Source organism: Cuculus canorus, chromosome Z, assembly GCF_017976375.1.
Source record: "Cuculus canorus isolate bCucCan1 chromosome Z, bCucCan1.pri, whole genome shotgun sequence".
NCBI classification, from domain to species: Eukaryota; Metazoa; Chordata; class Aves; order Cuculiformes; family Cuculidae; genus Cuculus; species Cuculus canorus.
The window spans coordinates 42,162,846-42,186,212 of NC_071441.1; the positions used below are offsets into that span (position 1 = coordinate 42,162,846).

At 39.4% G+C, this 23,367-nt stretch overlaps 1 protein-coding gene across 2 annotated transcripts in view; it reads left to right on the top strand.

The window, feature by feature from the left end:
- The window catches only part of SLC44A1 (solute carrier family 44 member 1), a 73,242-nt gene that overhangs the window by 9,787 nt on the left and 40,088 nt on the right, over positions 1-23,367 (top strand). For both annotated transcript variants that reach the window (XM_054053696.1, XM_054053693.1), the window contains exons 2-4: positions 10,909-10,998; positions 13,443-13,585; positions 22,563-22,699. In XM_054053696.1, the coding sequence (XP_053909671.1) occupies positions 10,909-10,998; positions 13,443-13,585; positions 22,563-22,699 (370 nt within the window). The remainder of the gene's footprint in view (positions 1-10,908; positions 10,999-13,442; positions 13,586-22,562; positions 22,700-23,367) is intronic.

Sequence of the window (23,367 nt, forward strand, 5' to 3'; positions counted from 1 at the left end):
TGGCAACATCGTTATTTTTCACAGCAGTACTGTGCAGGCCACAAGCTCTTACAGAGCTGTGCTATTTTTGGTCTTAGATTCTGGCTTTAGAGACTTTAAAAGGGTGAAAAAAGTCTTTAATACAAAATTACTCATCAAACAGAAAGAGAGCACAAAGAACATGAGCAGTGTTTTCCATTGAATGTCCTTCATCTTCTGTGGAACCCACTATTTGGGGAGTTCTGCTGTGTTTTTTTTTTTTACCTTCTGACATGTTGTAAAGCTAGGACATTTGGAAACAAAGTGTGTATTGTATTTGGAAAAAGTTTTACTAGTCCAGAGTTTGAAATTATCTTGTAAATTGAGATTTGCAGTCTTGTAGTAAGAATAAAATCTGAGAATCTGTTAAGCGGATTGATGTACAAAGAAAATGCAGTGTGATAAAAGTAACTTGGTAAGTGCCAAGTATCTTCAAAAATGAACTGTTGGGCTTCACGATTTTCTGTTTTGTTGACTGCTTTTTATTAATGATTAGGAACCATAGACATACCAGATATGCATTGAAATGGATGTTTTTATCACCTCAAAAATATTACTGTAACATTTGTAAAGTGTCCTTATTTATTGCTGCTTTAAAATAAGTACTTAACAAAGTGTAATGAAGAAACAATAACCAAATATTTCAAGGGTTAAAAACTGGGCTTTTGTCTGCAGATGGCTTTATCTCTGAACTTCAAAACCTCAGCAAGTGTGCTGATCATGTCAGCTCTTTATTTAATCAGCTGTGTTATTATTCAAGATAAATATTTAAGTTGTAGACTGAGGTGGAAGCATGTAATAAAGGAGTTTTAGGAGCAACATTTAGTATGATTTGAGTGAAATCACAAGTGGAAGATGATAGAAACACAGCGTATGTTGGGTTCATAAGTGAAGTCTTCATGTATGAGTTTTCAGGGTAAACAACTTTATATTTTACTATCAATAACAGTGCAAGTGCTGTCTTATGTAGTCTTGATTTTGTTTACGTTATGTTGAAAACTCATAAATACAGTGTATGGAGTATGAAAATATTAGTGAAGTAGTAGGTATGGACACATTGAGTTTGTAGTATGTTTAGTCTTTGGAGAGAAGCGAAGTATGAATGTATTACCCTTTGGTGGATAACTTTAAAGTAATATTACACCATCAAAAAACCTTTTCTAGCGGGAACTCTTGAGTTTCATACTTACAAAGAACAGATGCATCTTTTCAGTGGACAAGGCATCAGACAACAACTAGTTATGTGAAGTTATTAGGCAAATAAAGATGCGAGTGGTTATATGTAAGGTGTTGGCATGTGACTCTCGATAAAATCCAAAAGTGTGACTAATGTCTACTTTGCAGTAAATTGAAAAATAAAGTGTTTTGGAATGAGACTGAAGCAGAAATTCCGCAAAAAGTGGGTGTTAGATACCACTGTGATGTACATGTTCTGTAATGCAGTCCCTTTTGGAATCGCTTAGAGGCGTGTGGAGTTGTTACCCAGAGGGCAGTGTCATCATGGAGGGAACTTGCAGGTAATAGTGTGTATTATTTTCCTTTCTTTCCAGAGACCAGTGCCATTTGTAGCGGTAATAGTACTGAAATTACAAACTCACTTGCTCTGGAAGTGGGAGACTGAGCTTTGTTTCTGCAAGATGGGGAGAATTAAAGCATCTTCCTCCCAGGAGTACACTATCAGGTTCTTTGGAGTAGGAGCAATACTGTTCTTCCCTACAGGATGATCCAGGACAAATCTACACTAGGAATTTTTTTGTGGTTTTGTGGAGATGTTTTTATTGATACAGCATGGTTCATTATTCCAGGGAACTGGTATAGTTCAGTAGAGTAAAAGTCTAGGTATGCTGGTGTCTGTTTCTCCTCTAGTAATGGAGACATACTGATAATTTGCTGTATAATAAGTCAGTTTTATTATGAACCTGAGAGAGTCATCTGAATTTGTGCTGAACTGCAGGAAGCTATAGGTTGGTGCTTTATCTGAACACCTGCAGGTCAGGCACAGGAATTCTGTAGGTAATGGTGGGGATTGTAACTAGGGCAACTCCGTGCCATGTTCTTAGGCTTCACGGTGCAGTAAACGAGGGGTTTTCTATAAAAAATTGTACAATAGCTGATGAAGTCATGAACTGAAGATCATTTTAGCACTTCAAAACTTTGTTTTGGAGGCTTAAACAGAGTGCAGTTACCACGTGATTTTTGTAAAGAACTAGTTTACTTGAGTTGCTGATTTTGTTCTCCAAATTATATATGGTGAGGTAAGCGTGGTTTTAGCTGGACGCGGAGAAGCAGATCCTTTGAACTTTTTAAGAACAGTGTCATCCGATCTTCAGAGTAATAAAAGATCCTAAAATAATTATAGACTTAATTCTCCCTAGAAGTAACAAGCACAGACCTTTATATCCACAGTGTCAGGGACTCTACACTCTGTTTATTTGTGAAGGCATTAGAAAATGTCCATTTCTTTTCCCTCCCTCTCAGTATGAATTGCTTTGGGGAGTGTTTATAACGGGTTGAAAGTTGCCTAATGTTTTTGTTTGAAAATGTGAAACAACTTGCTATTTTAATTGCACATTCTAATGTTTTACATGTTTGTTCAGACCAGTCATTGTCTGCTAAGTCGGCTGTATATGCAAAACCAACGATTTCTTTTTCATGAAGCGTTACTGATTCATGTTTATAGTGAGACACTTAGTCTGTAATCACAATTGTTGTTGGTATCATGCGTGTTCTAACCACTTCATGGTCAAAATGTAGTGCAGATGCGGCATGCTGGTCATCTTGTTCACTGCAGTTTAACATTCCTAAAGAAAGGAGAGGAATGGCTACTTTCTTCATTTGAACTCAAAGCTGCTGCAGCTGCTCATGGAATAGGGGATTTATGTCTTGGTTTTAGGCTTCAGGTTAGAGCTATCTAGAGACTTACTAAACTTCTAATGCTTCGGGTCAGGAATAAGTTCGTCTTCCTATTTAGGCTCTAGAATGAAGGTCTATTCAGAACTGGAAGAAGTCTCATTAGGATGACATACATTTGCTTGTAGTTCTTCTCTTGAACAGATGACTAATGCAGAAAGCTTTACCATGTCTTGAGCAGAAAAATGCCATGCTCTCTGATGAACTGCAGTATTACTTCTTGCATTGGAGACATTTTGGTAAACCAGTAAATTATGGTTCCTCTTTTTCATAGATGGTATGCTTCATGATAAAGGCCAGCATGTGATTGGGACTGTTCTTTCGCTTGTAAAGATACATGAAATAAGTCAAGAGTCAACTTCTTAAATGGTCATTAGGCAACACAGACAAATGCTTCAAGAACCGTTTTGTGTTTTTTTGGTACTGTGAGGATGTTTCAGTAGCATGTGAAGTTTTTGTTCTAAACTTAGCATGCAGCACAGCTTCTAGAGTGGATGACTTCTTGGTAGCAACCTATCTGGCCTAGCTTGCCCATTTCTCAAGGAGAAAGCACAAGTGGACCATGTGTTACATATCATTTTGTGGTGTGCACAGTATTGCAAATGAACCCACAAATTCTGAAGCATTGAACTTGCATTTTAGGTGTAAAACGACTGTATTATATACTCAGCATGCTGTTGGAATAAACTGAATGCTATTCATACAATCAGTTGAATCTCTGGCACTGTATCAGAACCAGCCTTCCTTCTAGGAAAAGAAGATTCTGCAGAACTAAGTGGCAGTTTAGCACAAGAGATCCCAGTCAGGATGAGTATCTTTTTTTTACCTCTAGTTACTGTTTATTAATGCTATGTGTGTACTGTGACTTCATCTCCTGTGTAGATAGAGAGCCATAGTCATTTTTGGACTCCTTGATTTACATACACAAACAGAAGTAATTTCTGTTCACTCTCCTGTATTCAGTGACAGTCACATGTACTGTGAATCCAAATGCTATATTAAGGTGAAGGAATAACGCAGAAGGAATAACAGTGACAGGGGATAAGGACAAGGCTGAGGTACTTAATGACTTCTTCACCTCAGTCTTCAATAGCAAAGAAAGTTGTTCCTTCTGTTTACAAATCCAAGAGTTAGAGGGGCAGAATGAGGCTCCCATGATCCAAGAGGAGGCGGTTAGAGACTTGCTTGCCCAGCTAGACTCCCACAAGTCTGTGGGGCTGGATGGGATCCACCCAAGAGTATTAAAGGAGCTGGCGGATGTCCTTTCCAAACCCCTATCCATCATCTTCCAGAGGCCCTGGCTGACTGGGGAAGTTCCACTGGACTGGAGGCTGGCTGATGTTGTGCCCATATACAAGAAGGGTTGCAGGGAGGATCCGGGGAACTACAGGCCTGTCAGTCTCACCTCAGTGCCAGGGAAAGTCATGGAACAGGTAATCTTGAGTGCTATCATGAAGCACATGCAAGAGAACCGGGTGATCAGGGGTTGTTTAGCCTGGAGAAGAGGAGGCTGAGGGGAGGCCTTATTACTCTCTACAATTACCTGAAAGGAGGTTGTGGAGAGGAGGGAGCTGGCCTCTTTTCCCAGGTGACAGGGGACAGGACAAGAGGGAATGGCCTGAAGCTCCGTCAGGGGAGGTTCAGGTTGGATATCAGAAAAAAATTCTTCACAGAAAGAGTCATTGGGTACTGGAACAGGCTGCCCAGGGAGGTGGTCGAGTCGCCTTCCCTGGAGGTGTTTAAGGAACGGGTGGATGAAGTGCTTAGGGACATGGTTTAGGGAGTGCTGGGAATGGTTGGACTCGATGATCCAATGAGTCCTTTCCAACCTTGTGATTCTGTGATAAAACAACAGAGAATTTAAAGGGGATGGAGTTAGGTGAATGGAGTTCTTAGGATGGGGTTTTATAATAAATTATCTGAAACTGCCACATCAGTAGTAATACTCAAGTTTTTCCTACAGTGACTCTGCAGAGAATAAAAAAATAAAGCTATTTGAAAAGTTAATTTCTGTAACCCTTTTGTAGTAATGTAAACTGCTGGTACTTAAGTTTAAAAAAAAATAATAAAATCTTTGGTGCCGGTTATATGCATTTCATTCCTTCAGGAAAGTACTTGTTCCTTTCCCAAATAACTCTTAAAAACAGTTGATCCAACTTAGCTGACTTTGCAGCAATAGCTAATTCAGCAGTGATAGCTGACTCAAAGGTTCATTTGCATTCCTGTGAGGTTAGTGAAAAGTTGAGGTTGAACTGTTGCTGCAGAGAAAGAGGCTATGAAAAAAAAGCTGAGTTATCTTTAGCAAAAAACTAAGTGAGGAGAAAAAATAATCAGAAGTTTTTTCCGCTGCGTGAACAACTACAATCAGAACTTTCCCTTTGTTAGATACCAGAAAATCTGGTTGTACTGTGCGGGAAGACCAAGGGAAATCAATCTTATCTGGCTTCTAGAATTATCAGTTTGGTTTTTACCCAGGGTCTGTGCTTAAAAAGAGCAAAATAAACATGTGTCCCACTGAAAAGTATAGACAGACACCATTTTGAGGAACAAATGGGAGTTCAGATATTCATGTATTACCGGTGTTTCTAATTGAAAGCCTAACACAGTAGTCTGTGAAAGGAAGATGCATATTAAGTTTTCTTAAAATTTGTGAAGAATTCTTTGTAAAGAGTGTTCAGGGAAGAGTGGTGGATTTTTTGTGTGTGAATTTATCCAGTCTTTAAGGAGAGGTCAAACAATGAATAAGTGTGACTGGTGAAAGTGGTAAAGTTGGCTTATGCTAAGTCTGTGTATGGCAGTACTATAACCCGCCAGTTGAACCAACAGAAGTTTCAGAAATTGTCAGTCGTCTGAAAAGTCACATCCTTAAAGCATGCTATGAGTTGATAAGCAAAGAGTGGGCCAAAATAACTGAGTATGCTAGGATCTGAAAAAGCATTGTAAATCTATGCTTGATTGTTCAGATGGGTAAGTCAAAATGTCACATCTTGTATTCAGTATAGAACAGAAAAAAAAAGGACCATTTCTAACCAGAGAAAATACAAGAGGTTATGCTCAGTGCCTGCAAACGGAAATCTGGACAGCTTGCTTCATCTTTGTCTTGTGTTAAAACCAAGTTGAAAGAAAAAAGAAACTAAACCGAAAGAATTTATTGGCTTTTTTAAGAGGGATTGTCGAAATTATTTTTGTGTATCTCTGTTTAGAAAGTATTTCAGTTTTTCTGTCTTCTGTTATTTTTTACTTGAAGGTTAACTGCTTTAAAAGAAATGCTGAAGTAGAACAATATTGGATCACTGCATTTCATCTGCCTGTAGGATTTTGTTGCATTTACTTACAAGGACATATAATGAACAATTTGTCCTTGATGTGGGCTTTCCAGAAGTTCAGAGGACCTGCATTTGGAAGCTTTCACTTATGTGAGAATAGTATAGCTCATGTAATTGGTGTCTCATGAAGTTTAACTTTGTTTGGCTTTGCTGGCTTTTTTAGTTACTCTTGGCTCTCTTAACACTGTGTATGGTAGTCCTGAAGTTAGATTAGCAGTTTGAAAGACTGCTTTTCCTCATGAATAGTGAATCATGCTATAGGATTTTTATGGGACATCCTTCATCCATCCTAGGTCTCTTTTATCACTTATTTTGGGCTGAAAAATGGTACGATTGTGCTTGTTCTGGTTTGGTATTATTTTTTGTCCTTGACTACCTGTATGACGCTATGACTGTAGTCTTGTCGCCTATGTTTTCATATGCAAATGGGAATAATCCTGTGCTCCCCAGTTGCTAGCTTAAACTCGCTGGCCAAAGTAAAACCTACAGTCTAATCTCTCCCTGTGTCTCCTTTTCATCCAGTCTATGTACTCAGGCCAGTTTTTCACTAGGTTGTCCTTAACTCAGTCCATCTGTCTTGGCACTAGCTTCATTTTCTCCTTCATGAAACATGTGACCTAACGACCGCACGTTTTTAGGATTTCTTTCTGCTGTCATTCTCATGATGTTGCAACATCCTCTCTTGATGGCAAACTCTTTGACCTGATCTTATTCACATCTTTGCTACTTAACCACAGCTTGATTACGCATATATAATACTCCGTATGTTATTTATTTGGCTTCTTAAAAAAATCTCTTAACTCCTTGCTGACTTGCCATGTCTTTACACTTTTTTCGTCCTCCTGTGTATGTGTTGCACTCTGGGACAGGTGAGTGCTTATGTGGTAGGATCCAGTACAGCTATTGCAGTTAACAGTAGAAGTAGTAACCATTGGTTTTGTGCTATGGTGACACCTAATTAGAAGTATATTATAATATGCAGAAGAAGTGTAAATTCAGACCTGCTATTTGGTGCTGCAAAGGTAAATTTTGAAAGTGGCAGGGAAAAAGAAATACAGAGACAGAGTTTCTCTGTTTGGTTTGAAATGACTGTATGCAATGAATACCAAGAAAATAGTACCCTTTTTATTTTGTGTTTGCATACCATGGTGTGCTTGCTGTCTTGAGACCACGTAGCTCTAATTTCAACTAGGAAAGCTGAGAGCTGTTGTGTCGCCATTCTTCATGCTTCTCTACTGGAAAGAGAAATGCTAACTTTAGGCATCCAACTTTCTAGGTGTAGAATTAAGACATCAGTGTAAAATTGTGCTGCACCAAACTGTTCTGATTTGTTTTTGAGAAGCATTGAGTTTAAGTCTCCTGCAAAGCGAACAGATGTAAAATTCTGAACGGACTTATGTGGGTTCTTTAGCTTTTAGAACCTCAGCTCTTCTGTGCTGATATGGGAAGGAAAGTGTTCCCAACCTGGAATTTAGTCTTGGAGTGACAGGCTCTTCTCCCTGCTTTCCACTCTTGACTGATATTATTGCTAATGGCAGTTAGCTTGGGTTTTAGTAAGGTCTGGAGAGAAGAAGAGGTGGACAGACTACTGGAAAAGGACATTGTTCACCCCATGTTAGCATGCTAGGTGGTTAAATTGAAGGTTACTAAGTGCCTGTTGAGTCGCCTCCGAGGGTACACTTTTTGTTTAAAATACCTTCCTTTTTTTTTAAAAAAAAAAAATTGTTTTGGAGCAGAATAAGGACTATGGACAAATAATTTCTCTGTGTAACATTGTAGCTTCATGCTACGCTGTAACATTGTAGCTTCATGCTGCACTGTGGCATTTCCGGTTTCTTTTTTGACATAGAAATTGTAGTCTGATTAATATATTAATAAAATGGATTTCTTATGGTATCTGTGACTAACTAAACAACCTAAATCGTTGCCAGAACTATTCTAGGCAATGATTTCCTATTAAAATAATTTTTTGTTTGCAGTTGGTACAAAAGGATGTAAAAAATAAGAATAAAAAAACCCAACACACTATGAAGAGCATTATACTGCTCTCCCTTTTGTCAAGGACAGCTTGCTCTTAAGGTGTAGCTGTAGCTGAAGTTTATCTCTGCTGTTTGTAAATAGAAGTAAATCTGTAAAGAATGCAGAGTGGGAGTAACTTTAAGAATAGGAAGCATGAAGCTTTGCATATTTTATGCAATTATGATTATGCTAATTATAACAATATAAGTCTTATAATTTTGTTTAAAATGTTAAGTTTGAATGGTGTGTTAGTTTTAAGTGTGCACTGCCAGGATCAGAAGGCAGTTTTGTTGAATGAGTGTGGTAGAGTGCATATCGTACCTTTTACCACCTCTCGCTACTGACTGAGTGAAATAAAAGGAAGTTTGATCAGAACTCGGTGAAGTTGCTCAGTTTGAGTTAAAAATATAAATATTACATCTGCAAGTGGAACTTCCTGAATACAAGACTGCACAAATAGCATAAAATTCCCTAATGCAAAGCCAGATTACTTTAAACGGTGTGCTTTTTAAAGCCTGGTGTATGTAGGATTTCATTTATATTGCACCCAATTTGTACTTTTATAATGGTAGTATTTGCAAAGTTGCTTGTGCTTGTGAATTAGCAAAAACTGAAGTCATGAATATCAAAAAACTGCCTTGCTAATATCACGAGTTACATGCTCTAGCTTTTTTTTTTTGATAAAAATCTGCAAAAATACATATTGGAGATAAAAACTGTTGACATTTCAACCAACCATTCTGTTTTAATTAAGTACTGACATTTGACATTTACTGCCTTGTCAACAGGGTCTTGAAGATGCGTCACAGTCTTGAAGAAAAAGAAGTAAAAAATTTGAATAGGCTACTACATTTGCTCTGAGAAAGTTGATATGTGTTCTCCCTTAATCAATCTCAATAAGGTCTCCCATAAACCTCCTCTCAAGGCTAAGCAAACCCAGTTCTTTCATGTTTACTTCATATGGAAGGTTTCCTAGTTGTCTGATCATTTTCGTGTCTGTTCTCTGGACCCTCTCCAGCCTGTCCACATCTTTTTTTGTATAGCAGGAACCAAAACAGAACAGAGTACTTCAGATGTGGCCTGACAAGCACTGAGTAGAGTGGGATAAAGACTTCTTTATCTCTTCTGGTGATGCCCTTCTTGATGCACCCCAGCATCCTGTCGGCCTTCTTTGCTGCTGGAGTACACCGTTCACTCATGTTGAGCCTGTTGTCCACCAAGACTCCCAGGTCCTTCTCCATAGAGCTGTTCTCCAGCCAGGTGGAACCCAGTCTGAGCTGCACTCCAGAGTTGTGTATTCCCAGATGCAGGACCTTACACTTATCTCCATCGGACTTCACAAGGTTCATGCTAGCCCTCTTCCAGCCTGTCCAGATCTTCCTGAAGAGTAGCATTTCTCTCTGGAATGTTAACCTCCCCACTCAACTTGTTGTCTGCAAAATTCATCAGGGTGCTCTTGATCCCAGCATCCAGGTTGCTTATGAAGACACTAAACAGCATTGGGCCCAGCATTGATCCCTGGGGGACCCTGCTTGTGACTGATTGCCAGTTTGAGAAAGAACTATTTACCATCACCCTCTGGGTATGGCCTGTCAGTCAATTCCTCAACCACAGCACAGTGCACTTGTCTAGGCCATAGTGTGTCATTTTCTCTAGGAGGAGGCTGTGAGGGCATATATGAGCAGTTGGTATTGGGGAACTAATTGAAAAAGCTTGCCTGTGTAACTCTTTTTTAAAATAGTGTATTTTTAAAAGTAACTATAAACAATATTTTTGTTAAAATAATCAAATTCTGATACAATGGTTAGTTTTGTGCTACAGCTAATGATCTTTCTTTTCTTAAATTCATGCTTTTCTTACAAACATTTTGCCTAGATGACAAAATGACTGGTTTTAGCAGACTTTAGTTATCTTGTCAGTATATGCACACTTGAGAAATTCTGCCTTATGTGCAGCAAACTATTTTAATTGCTTGCAGCTGCCTCTTTATACTTAGAAATAGAGCCTCCCACATTGAGTATTTCAAACTTTAAGTATGCACCTTTCCTTTCTGGCACCTGGGCATTACTGACTAGGGTTTCATTTGCTCAGATGTTAAGCTCAGCTGCCTCTTGGCAGGTAGAAAACTGTTCCTTTAACAGCAATATATTACCTCCTTACTATGTGCACTGTACTTGTTAAACCTGTCAATAATATTTTAAAAGTTAGGAGCATTTGAAAAGTTTAACCTTTTGTCCTTCTTGTAAAGCAGATTACTGGAAGGTAGCTGTGGAAGACTTCAATAGCAAATATTGTTGATTCCATGCCATTGGCTTCTCTTTTCTATTAATAAAAAAAATAAGTGAAAATAAACCGTTCTGTGGGTAAATACCTGTAAATATTGGTTATGTTACCTGTTTACTGGATAAATAATTCTTCATTGGTGTAGCTTCAAGTGAAGGCACTACTTTTAAAGTGTCTTTCATGAGCCTTACTCCTTATGGTTTTCGAACAAGCTATTTTGGCTATATTACTGTTTAAAGAGAATTCCTGCAGTATGGTAATGCCCTGGAGAATATTTTTCTGCCTTTTTCTGTTATGTGCAGAAGACAATTTAAGAAGTGGTGTTAACATCATCTTTCTTTTCTCACACAAGAGCTCCAAGCGAGAGTGGAAGCCTCTGGAGGACCACAGCTGCACAGATGTACCATGGCTGCTCTTATTCATACTTTTCTGCGTAGGAATGGTGAGTAAAACTCAGAGGATTCTGTGAACATTGTTTAGTTGAAGAGTTTGCTTTCATTAGAACGAAGTTTTACAAGCCTTCAATAGCTTAGTCAGTGGGTAAGGTCAGGGTATGCTGGCGTGGGAACCACTAGCTGTAGAACATAAATGGGTAGTATGTACATCTCAAAGGCACTGAGAGGGATCCATAATTTGCTTCTGCCAGTTCTTGTTGTAGCTCCTCTTCCCTTGAAACTCTGGTTCCATTTGTACGTGGTTTTCAACATAGATATCACTCGATGCATGTTCGTTATGAGACTTTGTATGTCCCAGAAATGATAGGTCTGAGTCTGGTAGATGGTTCTATGAATCACAGTAAACTTCTTGCTGAGAACAAAGATTCTGATTGTCAGACAATTGACTCTCCTTTTTTTCCCCCATGTCTTCTTGGCTGCTTAGTAGCACCTAAGACACGTTACTAATAGTAAGATCTTTCTTTCCAAGTTATCCTAGCTTTGTCCCATGTGATGAAACTGTCATCTCCTTCAAGAGAACTTCACAACACGGTGCACTTTATATTGAAAAAAAAAAAACTTACAAGAGCTGAAGATTAGTGAAAATTAGAAATACACTTCTTTTTTAGTTTCATGGACTTATGTATGCTGCTCTTCCTGAACAGAGAATGTCTGTCACTGCTGTGTTGCAAGCAGCAGCCCTTAGGAGTTTGAGACTTTTGGGCTGTCAACTTTGTTTTCTGCCGTCCCTTGGTCTCTGGTCCTCAGAATTACTCCGCTGAAAAGTATTACTTTTCTTTCCACATAGTGTTTGTCATTGGCTATGCTTCAAATACAAAGATGGTAATGTTTTGTTTAAATCACTGAATTATACTCTCACTATACTATGAATCATGGAATGGTGTGGGTTGTAAGGGATCATGAAGGTCATCTAGTCCTAGATAGTGAGCAGGGACATCTTCAACTAGATCAGCCCCATCTAACCTGACATTGAATGTTTCCAGGCATGGGACGTCCGCCAGCGCTCTGGGCAACCTGTTCCAGTGTTTCACTACTCTCAGCATAAAAAATGTCTTCCTCATATCTAGTCTCAATCTACCCTCTTTTAGTTTAAAACCATTACCCCTTGTCCTGTTGCTACCGGCCCTGTTAAAAAGCTTTTCCCCTTCTTTCTTATAAGCCTCCTTTAAGTATTGAAAGGCTGCAGTAAGATCTCCTCGGAGTCTTTTCTTCTCCAAGCTGAACAACCCCAACTCTCTCAGCCTCTCTTCACAGAGGAGGTGTTCCAGGCCTTTGGTCATTTTTGAGGCCCTCCTCCTGACCTGCTCCAACAGGTCTTTCTTGTGCTGAGCGCTCCAGAGCTGGGTGCAGTATTCAAGGTGTCGTCTGCCAGAGGAAAGTAGAGGAGGAAAATCACTTAAAATGGTAAAAAAGCACAGCACTTCCTGAAACAAGCCCCTCTTTTTTGTGGTTGTTTTTCTCCTGCTTTGTTGATGTTCCCTGTTTACTCAGTCTATGCCCACCTGTTTCTCCAGTTATAGATTAGTCTGCTGTGGATGAGTGTCCCAGATTTTCTTGTCCGTGCTGACTTCATTACCTGTTGCCATCATCTCATCTGGTCCTGTCGCTGCTGCCTGTTGCTCCACGCATTTGTCTCATCTGTTTACTGTTTCCCCTTCTCAGATCTTAGCTTGCCTCATCTGCAAAACGAGTTCATTGATGGTAATGGAGCAAGCCAATTTTTCCTGTCAATGGTGTTGCTGGAGAGCTAATGATTCTTTGGGAGAAGTCTCCTGTTCGCATGATCACTGCCTTGGTCTTGGTTTTGCTAGTGAAATATTGCTGAAAGTTCAGAGTGAGACCTGCTTGACACTGGGTATTGTCCACATTACTCTGAACTATTTCATATTCTCTTGCTATGTGTCTGTTTCTTCCCTGCATTTGAACTCAGCATCTGAACCTAGTCACTTCCTTGAAAGGATTTCCTTAAAAATAACTTTTGTCAGGTAAGCCTCTTCACAATAGCTCAACTTTGAAAGCACATAATTTGAAGGAAAACAAAATTTTAAAGCAGGAAAATGTGGACTGTTTGGGATCTTCTAAGCAACCTGCTAACCCTTGACAGTTCCAGCTCTGCTTGTAGCTCTCCTTCACTGCCTGCCGTTGCCCTCCCTTCTGCTTCATACACCACGTGCTGACAACATGACTATCAAAACACCTATAAGATTTGTTAACTATGTTTGGATAATATGCAGTGTTAGATGTCTGAATCCTGTTTGGCTTGCATACAATTTTATGATCTCACAGTGGTTCTCTGTGGATGGTCCTTGTCTTTTGTTTTTTCAGTCTGGAAGAATTTTTAAAGAGCCTCCACTTGAAGCAAATGAATTAAACTGACTTTTTGCAGCTCTCAAACAGAGTCAAACTGGGTTTGTTTTTTTTTCTTTTCCAGGGTTTTATCTGTGGATTCTCAATAGCTACAGGAGCAGCTGCAAGACTGCTTTCAGGATATGACAGTTATGGAAACATTTGTGGACAGAAAAATATCAAGGTGGAGGGAATAGAAAACAGTGGTCTGGACCTCAGAAACAAGAAGTGAGTATATGATTCAATTGCTTCATTCCATAAGCTAGGAAAGGCAAACGTTTTCTTCCTTTGTAAGTGGTTTTCAATAAAATGGGAAAAAGCGTATATTAACTCATCCCTATTTGTCCTTCTGCAGTCTTCTCACTGAGAGAACAACCATCTTCTGTAACAACCAGCAACAGTACTTGGAGATTAGATGTTGACAGATGTGCAATATGAGTACAGCTAAAACACTGAGAGATTTCACTTTCTTAGCATCCATTTCATGTAGGCGATAATACCAGGCCACTGAAGAATGTTGTTTGTTAGAGTTTTAGGTGTGACAAATATTCTCATGTTTGGGAACAGGTCTTGCAAATCCATGTAGAAATGGTTCGCTTTTGTTGTTGTGTGCTCAGTTTCTGCCACTGAGTTTAAGCGGAGATGGGATATATCCAGCACATTAAAATTTAAACTGTAAGCTGAATATATACAAAGTGGCTTGTGGAGAGAACGCACAAAAATTTTTAACAGCGCTCAGCTCTTATTACACAGCCTTATATTGAAACACATACAGGTCAGAAATAGCATAGTTATTTCCTGTCTGTTACATGGAAAAACATCACACTGCAGTAGTAGTACTGAGGCTAAGTAACAATTATGGACAGATCGGGTGGAAACCTGTGAATGTCTGTAATCTGCAACTCCAGTTAGGAGTGCGTTTGTACAATCTGGGTGACTTTGGACTGTAAATTATTCAGTCTAACCTTAAAACAGTGGTACTAATTGACAAAAACGATGCTTCTTTCATTATTGATTACTTCAAACAACTAACAGTCTTTAATTTCTAAGTATGATAGCCTTTCGCTTCACACTTTACTTTTAGACTAACAGAAAATCTGCAATTTACAGTAAATATTTTGGAAGGATGCTTTCCTAAGATTTTCTTATTCTGAGTTGCTGAAGTAAATATTTCTAAATATCTGATTTAGGATTTAATATTGCTAGGGAATTGGTGTGTTACCAGAGAACATGACTTTAATAAAATACCCCGAAACTTTCCCTGAAAGATTTCTTCTGCCAAAAGAATAATTTCCTAATCTAGTCACAAGTTCCAGGAGAGTTGAAGGGCTTAAAACCTATGCAGCATCATTTTACTGTTTTTTTTATATAAATGTTTTAACACTTTCTAAAATCAGCTGTATTGAGTACAGAGTTGTCATTTGTGTGGTGTGAGAGAAAATACAAGCTTCAAAATTATAGTTTTAAACTTGCTTAACTTTAGAAATAACTGGTGTCAGAGTTATTTGAAGGTGAAGAAAATCAGACACCTTATTGAAATGTAACAGGTAATAGTGTGAAGTTCCTATATATGACAGAAGGTCAGGACAAGAGACTATTTTTAATACCATTCATAAACAGAGCCAATTGTTTGCCAAAGTCTTAAAAAGGTATTGTGGTTTGAAGCATGACCTAAGCAAATGAAAGTTCCACTCATATGGGATATTATCACCTCTATTTAGTTGAAAGTGAGAGAAAGTCTTCTACCAAAGCCGATTATTTTATAACTGTTCACAGTGGAATACCTGGTACAGTCTAGTGTACCCAGCTTTGGAAAAGGATGTTTTTATATAAGCGAGTGATCCTTCCCACTCTCACACCCTATGGCTTTTTGAGTTTGCTTGGCAGTTTTTCAGAAAAAACTATCTGCTCTGCGTCTGTCTATAGTGGATATAGTACCTGCAGTGTCTCAGGTACAGTTCATGGGAGTATTTAATGCTATTTTACAGGAGTACTTTTCAGATAGACTGTAAAAACAAACTCTTCTTCCCACCTGTACCTTTCAGTTTCTGTAGAGGAAGAAAGGGTTTTAAGTTCTACAAAAGTGGTTCTGAAAACATGAAGTTATTTCAATCTGCTTGCAGAGTAATTCTTTCTTCATTTCTCAGTCCAAGGCAGGAGGGCTAAATTATAAGTAAAAATTACATTTTCTTCCTTGTGAATGACAGCAACACATTGAAGGAAGTCAAATGAATATGGTCTGTATGGGTATGGAAATCTTGGTGGTAAGGGAGAAGAGCAGCGTACTCACAGGCATGCGATTTGATTTGTGTGCATCAGATAAGCTGAAACCACTGAGATAAAATGTTGGGAAAGATGATTTGACAAACTGGTCTTGTCGACAAAAAGTGAATCGGGCATCTTTTTATTTTTACGAAGAAAACATAGTGCAGCTTCAATAGAACTGTGCTCAGATGTGGGATTATAGTGTAGCGTTAATGCTGAATTCTCATTAAACCTGTCTACTTCAAACAAGCTCCATGCTTTTCAAGTTCAGCCAGTTATAAGGGTGTTAAAAAATGACCTTTTATTTGCAAATAAATGATGAGCGTGACTGCCAAACGAAAGTCCCTGAAATGCTAATTCAGTCTGATTTTTCACCAATGTTCTGCTTGGAGACAATTCTTTTGTGCTCTTCACTCAAGTACAAGATGATGCGCATGAGAGGCTGTAGGGAGGAGTTAGGGTGGCATTCCGCCTTAAAAAATGCCTTTGACTCAGAGAAATGCTTGAGATTTGGGTGGTGGGAAAACCCAGAGAGAGTTTGCATCACACATACCAAGAATTTGGTTGAGAGCTGTCTATGCCAATTTGTTGAGAGTGGGTGTGATCACTTAATTCACTTCTTCCGTTTTTTGATAAGATCCTTGTAGATCACAGCAAATGGTTGTTCTGTAAAGTACTTATTTACCTATACAGAGATGCCTTGAGGGCTGATGGGAAACTGATGACACTGGCAAAAGCAAGAGTATACAAAATACTTCAAAGTAAGATAGGCTTGTTCATGCGATTTGCCACAGTACTTTCAGAAGCAGGGTGTATTTTACAAAATGATAATGCTTCGTCTTCCTGGTTTTGGAAGAGAAGAAGAGAATACTGTATTTCTTGTGGACATGAATACATATTAGGACACGTGTCTAGAAGGCTACCAGTCAGAAGCCAAAACTGTTGATGTCCACCCCCCCTTTTTTTTTTTTAAGCCTGTAGTAATTTTGAAATTATATAATATTTTTCATTACTTGCCCGTCACTCTGGATTTTTCTTTCAGAAAGGAAAAAAAGAAAGTCATAGTGTAAAAGGTTAGTAAAGCATAAGGAAGGTCATTTGTAGATTTGTAAAAAAAATGTTGTGATGCATTTTGAAAAGTTGTAGTGAAGTTCATTTTAATTACATGCCTCAGAATGGACAACCTGACTTTATATTCAGACACCATGGTTTTGGAAATAAGCTTATGTTCTGTGTTTTATCTTGATGATGAGATGTAAACATATTAAAAATTACATGCAGTTATTATTACTCAAGTAACTTTTTTATTGTGCTGTATTTCATAGGTTCTTTTAGCAAATTTAATTTTCAGAAAAGGGGATTGTGAAGATCAAAGAATCATGGAACTATAGAATGGTTTGGGTTCAAAGCAACCTTTTAAAGGTCATCTAGTCCCACATCTTTGCCACAGGCAAAGACCTAGATCAAGTTGCTGAAAGCCTCATCCAACTTGTCCTTGAACACTTCCAAGGATGGGCATCCACAGCTTGTCTGGGCAGCCTGTTTCAGTGCCTCACCACCCTCATAGTAAATAATTTCTTCCTAGTACCTAATCTAAATCTACTCTATTTCAGTTTAAAACTGTTACCCTATGTCCTATCATTACAGGCACACATAAAAAGTCTCTCTGCATCTTTCTTCTAAGCCTTCTTTAAGTACTGAAAGGCCACAGTAAGATCTCCCTGAAGCCTTCTCTTCAGGCTGAACCACCCCAGCTTTCTCAATCTACCTTCTTGGCAGAGTTGTTCCATCCCCTCTGATCATTTTTGTGGCCCTTCTGTGGACCTGTTTCAGTAGATTCATGTCTTTCCTGTGCTGAGGGCTCCAGAGCTTGACATGGTACTCCAGGTGGGGTCACGAGAGCAGACTAGAGGGGCAGAATCCCTTGACCTGCTGATCAGGCTTCTTTTGATGCAACACATGATATGTTTTGGCTCTGTGGGCTGCAGGCATGCGTTGCCAGCTCACATCCAGCTTTTCACCCACCAGTACCCCCACATCCTTCTCTGCAGGACTGGTACTTTATAAAGATGCTTTCTACTTCGCAAATCTGATATACTGAATTTTCTATAGCAAACAAATTTTCATTTGCAGTGTTGAAGCATCTCTAACAATGTGATTAATTTGTTTACTTCAGTCTTTGCATTGCAGATCTAAGTTACTTTCTTATTAACAAATTACTCTGTTGTTGATTCTAAGTAATTGAAATTGAAGCACAAAGCACGTCAGTATATGGTTCTGCTGAGAACAAAACCTGTTCTGTGGTGACGCAGTGTGGAATTTTCTGCGATAATCACTTACTTTGAATAAACAAGCTTTAAAAAACAAAAAAAAATGCCTTTTCCTCTGTAATACAGGTGTCTAGCATTTTGATTCTCATTTTTAGCTGCTAGAAATGACAAAAAAAGTTACTTCTGTCTTTCTAGACTGTGGATTGAAGCCACAGATTTGATAGCTTAGAGTTTGCTTTGCAGCTGCCTTGTTGCTGTCAGAACTGTCTCTGAACCATGCAGTGTGGTGTTTGAATTACATACATCTAGGAGTATGCCAGTACAACATACTTCTGTCAAAATTGCATATGGCACTATAGTTGTATTGTATTTGTGAATGTCCAGGCTTAAGTTAAAATTGTAGTGTTTATTTTACAAAATATTCTAATTTCTTCTTGCCGTTAAAATCATAGCTTGGCCCATGGATTGAAGTCACTGTAGAAGTGGGCTGAATTCTAGCTTGTCAGTGCTGGCATTCCTGACTTGGTTTCCTTAGGTAATATGTGTAAATGGACATTTGGAGGAGCCCCCTGTCCAGCCACTGGAACACAGCCCGGTACACTTAGGTACGTAGGGTCTTTGCCTGGGCTGAAGGATGTGGATGGATAGATGCACATGGGGCACTGACAAGGCACTGCCTTTTAACAGCACGCACACTGCGGGGCTCACATGAATGCCACCACAAATGGCCACATTCTCTGCTCCTCGTGGACTGGCAGAAACAGAGGGTCGTGAGTGCAGGCTCATGTATGACAGTCTTGAGGTTCACAAGTACATGCATTTTTTATGGATCCCCCAAATACCAGCACAGCCCCTCTGCCCACCTGAACCCAAGCCCCCTCACCTGCCCATTGGGTTCCCCGCTACTTAGCAACTTGGTGCTCAGTAGCAAACACTCACATGTTTATCCCACAGGCACCCCACACTCACAGGTTTCTCTAAATAGCAGCACGGACCCTCCACCCACCTGACGGCTCTGCCTGGACCCAGAGCCTCATGCTTACCAGCTGGTGCAGCTTGGAATTTGCTTGTGAATTACATGTGCACACACTCACTTCAAGGAAGGTACAGATGCTTCAGTCTTGTCAACTGCCAGCACCGTATGAGCTGTGACCCACAGTCCTCCTCTAGCAATTTGAGCCCCTCATCTCTGTAGCTGGTTTTTTTTTTTTTTTTTTTTGCGACTCACATTGTTCCCTCCTCAGTGGCCAGTGGCTAAGACTCCATTCTCTTTGGTAGCTGGTGCCACAGGCCTGGGGCACAAAAAAACCTGGTCTATCTTCAGTTGCTGGCACGAGATCCATCACATTGGTCCCTCCAGTAGCTGGCAATCAGTCCTTACAGCATTTGGTGCATCCATGCACATGGAATAGAGACTGGGATTATGCAGAGAGAGAGAGTTAAGAAAGGATTTAGTAAAAGTATGGGACAGACAGCAGTGATCAGGTGCCAGGCTTGGTCAGACCAAATTACAGCCTATCTTATACCCTTTTTAGTCTGTCCCTCACCCTTTGTTTCTCTGCAAATACTATTCCATGCACATTCCCTTGGCAGCTGGTACAGTCCCACTAACCCCTCCTGCATCTTGCATCTCTGGGCTTGCACCTTTGTCAGTTTGTCAGGCCTCAGTTTGCCTGCTTTTTCTTGATAACCCATCAATTACTGTCAGTAACTGAGTTAGTTTCTGCTTATTGTTTTCATTAGCACAGATTGGTCACATTTTATGTCTGTGTGTCTCCCTGCATTTCCTTATCAAAATTTGGCAAGGTGCTTATCCTGATAATCTTACTGAAAGCTAACAATTAGCATACTCCACTTAACCTTACCAATAAGTGTGACTGACCAGTTTTGATACCATCACAACCTCCCTTATCACATGTCAGCCAGGATTGACTCTGTAGATTGTTGTTTATGGCTCTTTTGACCAGATACCCTCAGAGGAGCTGATGCTCTCCTTCCATGTTCCCTTATATTATGGAATAATAACTGCAGGATCTTGCTCTCATGAAGAGGAAGCTGTAACAGGAGTGTCCAGTTAGCACAAATATTGTATGTCTTGGTATCAACTCGAGTATTTTATTTGAAGTAAAGGAAAGCATTAGAATTACTGGCTTTTTGCTCACATACAGTTACTTTGAGTGTGTCTGCAGGACAGAAGTTTTCATGTTTGCACTTGCTTCTTAGACTTTAATGATCAGTGGAGTCCTGAGGTTTAGTCAAAAAAAATAGCCAATAACCTACAAATAATACTGGATAATTTTCATAGAGGTGTGGACAAGGGAAAAGTACATTTTAAGAATGCAAGCAGTCTTACTATGTTACAGTTGATGTAGATAACATGGGTTATGTTGGACTTTGAGGAAGTAAGACTACTAAGTAATAATAACTCTTGTGTACTGAGACTGGATAATAGCACAGTCTTTCCATGGGGGAAACTTAGACAGTGATGGGCCCATAGACTTGAAAGTATTCAGGCAGGGATTAAGTGCTTTCTAGAAGCAGAAGGGGTTTTTATTGCTTACAGAATGAATTCCCATTGGGAAGAGTGCAAAAGTAGAAATGGCATTTTATATCGTGATTTGGTAGTGTTTTCCAATGATGTTAGATAGTATGAAGAGAGTGTTTCAGTGCATATTTCAGAGCACCTCTGTTATGAGGACAGACTGAGAGAGTTGGGGTTATTCAACATGGAAAAGAGAAGACTCCCTGGAGAGCTTATAGCAACCCTCCAGTACCTGATGGGGGCGTGCAAGAAAGGTGAGGAAGGACTTTTTACAAGGGCATGAAGTGATGGGATGAGGGGGAATGGCTTCAAATTGGAAGGGGGAGGATTTAGATTAGACCTCGTATCCAGCTTCATAGACTTGTGAATGTCTAATTGGCTGAGCAGGTCTCTAGCTTTTCGTTCTTGTGTCATAGGAGCTTTGTTCTGCTCTCCTTCCCTGTCTTCTGGCTCAGGAGGCTGAGTACCCAGAGAACATCTTAGCGTACTATTAAAGATTGAGGCAAAGAAGGCATTAAGTGCCTCAGCCTTATCCTCACTCTTTCTCAATATTTTCTCCCCTGCATCCAGTAAATGCTGGAGATTCTCTTTGGCCCTTCTTTTGTTGTGAATATATTTGCAGAAACATTTTTTATCTGTCACAGAACTGGCCAGTTTAAGTTCTAGTTGGGATTTAGCCCTTCTGATTTTCAGTCTGTATGATCTCACTTGATCCTTGTAGCCCTACTGAGATGCCTGCCCCTTCTTCCAAAGCTCATGTACTTTCTTCTTTTCAACAAGACCCACCCAAAGCTCTCTGCTCAGCCAAGCTGGTTTTCTTCCCTGCTGGCTCGTTTTTTGGCACACAGGGATGGCCAGCTCCTGTGCTGTCAGGATTTCCCTCTTGAGGACCATCCAGCCTTCTTTGGCTCCTTTGCCCTTGAAGGCTGCCTCCCAAGGAGCTTCATTAGCCAGCCTTCTGAACAGTCCAAAGTCTGCCCTCTGGAAGTCCCAAGGTGGCCATTCTGCTGACTTCTTACTTCTCCCAGAACTGAGAATTCTATCGTCTTATGATTGCTGTGCTCTAGGCGTCCTCAAACCATCATATCTCCCACAAGGCCTTTGCTGTTCACAGACAACAGGTCCACTAGGGCACCTTCCCTAGTCAGTTCACTCACCAGTTGTGTCAGGAAGACTTCCATGCACTCCAGCAACCTCCTAGACTGTTTCTTCTCTGCTGTATTATACTTCCAGCAGACATCTGGTGGGTCTTCCACAAGGACAAGGGCTAGCAACAGAGAGACTTCTTCCAGTTGAGTGTAGAATACCTCATCAGTCTCTTCTTCCTGGTGGGCTGTGTATAGCAGACCATTATATCTGTCTTAGCGGGCATTCCACTGATTTTTACCCCTAGACACTAAACCCTATCATCACCATCATTGAGCTCAATGATATTAGCTAGGGAGCTATAATAAGTACTTAATGCGCTGTGGTAGTAAATGGCAGTGACTTATGATATCATGGTAAGTTACCAAATAGAATCTCTCTAAAATACGACACTTGAATATTAGTTACTTCTACTTTGAATATCTGAACATGTTTTATTTAAAAAATAAATACTGAAGTAATCTGCTCAGTCTGCTCAGTGGTGTGGAAAATCACTGTAAACCAAAAAGCTGTTCTTCAGTACTGGTATTATGTGTATTCATGGACTTTCTTCTTTTTATATTGTAAGTATAAGATTACTTTGGTTTGTTGAGTCTTTTTAGAAAAAGCTGGAAATCTTGAAGTCAAGTTTAAGGTTGGGGTGAAGTTTTGTGAATGTTTAGACCCGTATCTGTGAAGAGGCGTGGTAGAAATGCTGCTGTTTTTATGAACAGCACCATTTGAATGGACTTGAACCTGGTAGAGTTAAACATCGTTTCTGTGTGATCCCAAATTGTATATAAATATGCGTGTATTTGTGGTGCATATGTTGAGTACATGAGTTCTTTTTACCCATACGGTGGTGATAAATACCACATTTTCGGTGCTTTTGGATAGATTGAGGATTAGTCTTGGCTGAATCCTTTGGTAGAAGATGAAATTGATTTTATTATCTTTTAATTAACAATTGCACTGAAGTAATTTATCATTTTTTCTTCCCTAGGTATGTGTTCTTTTTGGATCCTTGCAACATTGATCTAGTACATCAGAAGATCAAATCTCTTGCTTTATGTGTATCAGCTTGCCCAAGGAAAGAACTAAAAACTCTGGCTGATATTCAGAAATTTGCAGAAACTAATGGTATGCCAAAAGCATGTCTGTTTTTGTTCATGTACCAGATATTTTCATAGGATTAGAAAAAGATTTGTACATTAAGTGAACTGAGAATGTAATAGGTACCAAGAAATATCATAGAAATAATGCAATATTTTTATTAAGCTAAAACTTTACTAAATCTTAAAGGAGTAATGTGCTTTTTTTCTGTCATGTCTTGGACAGTTGAAAAAGCTCTTATTTAAAACAGGAATGCAAAGCACAAGAGGAATTTGAGGGAATGTCTGGCTATATAGTATGTTTTCAACTCCTAGGGAAACATTCTGATATTGATACTTGAACAGTAATGTTGTTGAAATGTCATTATGTATGGGGAGTTAGTGAGAACATGCTGCTGTGGTACGGCACTTGGAATACAGAGTGTGGCTGTGGATGTGAAAATATTCCTGCTTTCATTCAGTGCTGTTCCTGGGTTGTTGTTTTTTTTCCTTTCTTACACTTTCCTTTTTTAAAAAGGTGTAAAGGAAACTGTATTGACAAATAAAATACTGTACTTCATCTCCCCTAAGACCAGTACTTTTTCTCTATAGGAATAACACTAAGTTTACTAGCTCAATCCTTATTTTAACACTGTATGGAATAAAATGTGTGAGAGGTTACCAACTTTCAGACCTTCCGAAAGTAAGTAAAGATGA